This window comes from Gracilinanus agilis, chromosome 2, assembly GCF_016433145.1.
Source record: "Gracilinanus agilis isolate LMUSP501 chromosome 2, AgileGrace, whole genome shotgun sequence".
Lineage (NCBI taxonomy): Eukaryota > Metazoa > Chordata > Mammalia > Didelphimorphia > Didelphidae > Gracilinanus > Gracilinanus agilis.
Genome location: NC_058131.1, coordinates 484,042,273 through 484,046,772, shown reverse-complemented (window position 1 = coordinate 484,046,772; position 4,500 = coordinate 484,042,273). Strand labels below are relative to the sequence as shown.

General features: G+C 57.4%; 1 protein-coding gene across 1 annotated transcript; it reads left to right on the top strand.

The window, feature by feature from the left end:
* Positions 1 to 526: 526 nt before the first annotated feature.
* On the top strand, positions 527 to 4,221 carry IRF2BPL (interferon regulatory factor 2 binding protein like). Its single transcript, XM_044664955.1, has one exon. It carries the CDS (start codon positions 997 to 999, stop codon positions 3,349 to 3,351), a length of 2,355 nt encoding a protein of 784 aa, XP_044520890.1. The 5' UTR covers positions 527 to 996; the 3' UTR covers positions 3,352 to 4,221.
* The last annotated feature ends 279 nt before the right edge of the window (positions 4,222 to 4,500 follow it).

Below are 4,500 nucleotides of genomic sequence, written 5' to 3'. Positions count from 1 at the left end.
GCGCATTCTCTATGCAACAAGTGGGCTCTACAGACAGAGGAAGTGTAAAGGGGAGGGGGGACTGGTGCAGAGCATGGCGGTGACGTCACCGCTCCGCCCGGGCGGCATCCCGCGCGGCTGAGCCGGGGACAGCGCGAGCTGCAGCCCGAGCGGGAGCGCGAGACGCGCCTCTGGAACGTAGAGTAACAATCACAATCTCCACATTCCAATTCCGAACGGGATGTGACAGAGGCAGAACCGACGGAGAGCCATGCACCCTACGTGAGCTAAGGCAGCCGCGGCAGCCGGGGACCGGGCCGGGGGCTGCTGAACCCCTGGCTGCTCCTTTCATCTGGTGTGCGTCCGGGAAGCAGCGGCGGCAGCTCAGCGTGTGCAAAATCTTACAGCCACCAGGCGGAACATCCAGTGCTGCAGGAGGGCCAGGACGGCTGCCAGTGGCTCTCCGTACCCTTTCTCCTGTTGCCCTCTCTCTTTCCTTCCTCATACTCTTCCCGTTCCTCCTGTACCTCTTCCCTCCGGAGAAGCAGCGGCAGCAAGAGAGATCGGAGACAAGCTGAGGGTAGAGTACGGTAGCCCTTAACGCCTCTCTGCCCCTTGCCCAGGGAAGAGGACAGAAATCCTAGGGAGGAAAAGCAGCAGTGACAGTAACAGCGGGGCACTACGTTCTTCCCCCACCCCCACCCCGTTCCCAGCACCCCTGTCCCAGGGGCAACAGCACCAGGAAGAAGTCGACCGATTTCCCCTCCCCTGCCAGAAAACTGCAATAGGAGGCGGGGGCAAGGAGGCAGCTACTCTGCCACCCAGGTGGTGGAGCAACCACCGAGAGGCGCAGCGGCAGCGAGTGGCAGGAGGCAGAATCTTCTCCCCCTTCCTCCTCTACTCCTTCCCCCGCCCGCCAGCCCTCCCCGGAGGAGAAAGAGCAACAGCAGCCTGGGCGGGTAGGGACCAATCTGCCCTTCCCCCCTCCCCTCCCCTTCCCTCCCCCGGGCCGGCACCATGTCCTCGGCGCAGGTGGCTTCCTCTCGGAGACAGTCGTGTTACCTGTGCGACCTGCCCCGCATGCCCTGGGCCATGATTTGGGACTTCACGGAGCCAGTGTGTCGAGGCTGTGTCAACTATGAGGGTGCGGACCGCATTGAGTTCGTAATCGATACAGCCAGGCAGCTGAAGCGAGCCCACGGCTGCTTCCAAGACGGTAGATCCCCGGGGCCGCCACCGCCGGTCGGGGTCAAAACCGTGGCCCTCTCCGCTAAGGAGGCGGCGGCGGCGGCGGCGGCGCAGCAGCAGCAGCAGCAACAACAACAGCAACAGCAGCAGCAGCAGCAACAGCAACAGCAACAGCTTAACCACGTTGACGGCTCTACAAAAGCCGCCGTCTTGGCCGCGCCGTCTGGCCTAGAGCGCTACGGCCTGAGCGCGGCCGCCGCAGCCGCCGCTGCCGCAGCAGCCGCGGTCGAACAGCGAAGCCGCTTTGAGTACCCCCCGCCCCCGGGAAGCCTAGGGGGCAGCGGGGGCGGTGGCCATGCAGCCAGGCTACCCAACGGGTTGGGCGGCCCCAATGGCTTCCCCAAACAGTCCCCGGAGGATGGGCCCCCGGAGCTGAACCGCCAAAGCCCCAACTCCTCATCCTCCCGCCGCGGGGCACACGGGGGGCTGGTGACAGGGCTACCCCCTGGGAGTGGGAGTGGCGGAGGCGGTGGGGGTCCTTTGAACGTGCCCCCCAACCTGCTCCCTCAGACGCTGCTCAATGGGCCTGGAGCAGCCGTGTTGCCCCCTCCGCCTCCCCATGGGCTAAGCAGCCGCCCTCCCCCGCAGGGCTCCAGCGTGGGCGGAGGCGGGGGTCCCTCCTGCCTAGGGGGGACCACCTTGGCTGCTGGCTCTGCGACCTCTTCCTCATCTTCGTCATCCTCGACCTCTTCTTCGTCCTCAGAGGCCTGCGGTGGGGGCAAGCGGCCGGGTTCGGTGTCCAGTACCGACCAGGAGCGAGAATTAAAGGAGAAGCAGCGCAACGCTGAGGCCCTGGCAGAACTGAGTGAGAGCCTCCGAAACCGGGCAGAAGACTGGGCCAGCAAGCCCAAGATGGTACGGGAGACCTTGCTCACTTTGGCAGGCTGCACCCCTTATGAGGTCCGCTTCAAGAAAGACCACTCGCTGCTGGGCCGCGTCTTTGCTTTCGACGCTGTCTCCAAGCCGGGTCTGGACTATGAACTCAAACTCTTTATCGAATACCCCACAGGCTCGGGCAATGTGTTCTCCAGTGCATCTGGGGTGGCCAAGCAGATGTATCAGGACTGCATGAAAGACTTCGGCCGTGGCCTGTCTTCAGGCTTCAAGTATCTGGAGTATGAAAAGAAACATGGCTCGGGAGACTGGCGGCTGCTGGGGGACCTACTGCCCGAGTCTGTGCGCTTCTTCAAGGAGGGAGTCCCCGGGGCAGACATGCTCCCCCAACCTTACCTGGACGCCAACTGTCCCATGCTGCCCACCGCCCTGGTCACCCATCCTCGAGGCGCTGGGGGGGCTGGGGGAGTCGTTGGGGTGCTCCCTCCTGCCAGCGCCTCCAGCCGTGGGGGAGCGTCTGGATTGCGTAAGAGGAAAGCGTCCCCGGAGCCGCCGGACTCGGCCGAGGGGGCGCTGAAGCTGAGCGAGGAGCAGCAGCGGCAGCAGTGGATGGCCACCCAAAGCGAGGCCCTCAAGCTCACCATGTCTGCCGGGGGGTTCGGGGCAGTGCACGGCGCTGGAGGCCCTCCTCCGCCCCCGCCCCCGCCCCTGGGGCCCCTCTCCAACCGGACCACCCCACCCGAATCAGCCCCCCAGAATGGCCAGTCCCCCATGGCAGCCCTCATGTCTGTGGCTGACACGCTGGGTAATGCTCACTCGCCCAAGGATGGCAGCTCAGTGCATTCCACTACGGCCACTCGAAGGAACAGCAGCAGCCCGGTGTCACCGGCCTCGGTGCCAGCCCAACGCCGCTTGGCATCTCGCAATGGGGATATAAACTTACAAGTGGCACCCCCACCTCCTAGTGCCCACCCAGGCATGGACCAAGTTCACCCCCAAAACATTCCTGATTCCCCCATGGCCAACAGCGGCCCCCTCTGCTGTACCATTTGCCACGAACGTTTGGAGGACACACATTTTGTTCAGTGCCCTTCCGTGCCCAGCCACAAGTTCTGTTTCCCCTGTTCTAGGGAGAGCATCAAGGCCCAGGGCGCTACCGGCGAGGTATACTGCCCCAGTGGCGAGAAATGCCCCTTAGTCGGTTCTAACGTACCTTGGGCTTTCATGCAGGGGGAAATCGCGACTATCTTAGCTGGGGACGTTAAAGTGAAAAAAGAGAGAGACTCTTAAAACCCAGTAAAATCCCCATTTGGCCTCGTCCTTCTCCCCACAGCCCTCTCCTCCAAGCCAGATCCCTCCCACCCTCTCCTAGTCCACAGCCCTTCCTCCCCCTACCACGAAGATGTAGAATTGTGAATATAACAAAACTGCAAAAAGTTAGTCTTATGTATAGACATTATTTTCGTCGTATGTTTCTATATTTTGAAACAAAGGTATGTAACTCTTCTTCATTTGAAGGATAGAGCTGGTTTTTGTTAAACAGAATATAATATTGTTTGGTTACTTACACAATATCTGTTTTCTCATTTATTTGGTGGCAGTGTGTTTGCCTAGGTACAAGATTTGCTAGCCCTTAGCAATTACCTGCTGCTGCTGTGTATTTTTGTAAATGTTATGCACTTCTCTAAAAGGAAAAAAAAAAAAGAAAAAAAAAAGAAAAAAAAAGAAAAACACCTTTTTCTTTTTGCCAAGGCCAGTGTTGATGCCTACAAAAATTGCTACAAAAATGGTGATCAGCTTCTGTTTTACCAAGCCCTGAGTGTTTAGTCTTCACTTAATTTTGTTTCGTTTTGTTTTGTTTGCAAAACAGTGAGGGAGGGGGAGTCTGAGGGTGGGGCTGGGGGGGTGGGTGTTTTTTGTTGCAAGTTTGTATGGGGGGAAAAAAGCTGTTTCAGTTTGTTTCTATTGATCTGAACGTTTTTAATCTTCATGTGTTTTTGTTTTTGCTTTATTGATGCACGGATGCTTTTGAGCAGTAGAGCAAAATGCTGTACATGGAAAACATGCTCTGTTTGTCCTTTATACATTTCTGTAGTTAACAGAACACTGTAATGTGCCTTGGAGCTTAGTAACTTGTAATAAATTCAATTGATATTAATACTTCCTGAGTAGCAAGTTTATTTTTCTCAGTGCTAAGGAGACTGCTCCAAAACATGGGCCGCCCCCCTCCCTCCCTTATTTAAAAGCCTCCAAAGTATGCAACAAAAACATGTCTGCCTTTGAGAAGTCCTTTAATTGTGGCATCCAAGAAAAGCTGGGTTGGTGTTATCTAAACTTATCTACATCTTGGCACAGTGCCTATTTACATCTCACCTTTTAATGCTGTGCTAGCAATTGCTGACTAAGCATTTTCTGTTGACTGATTTCTCCACTTTGTTT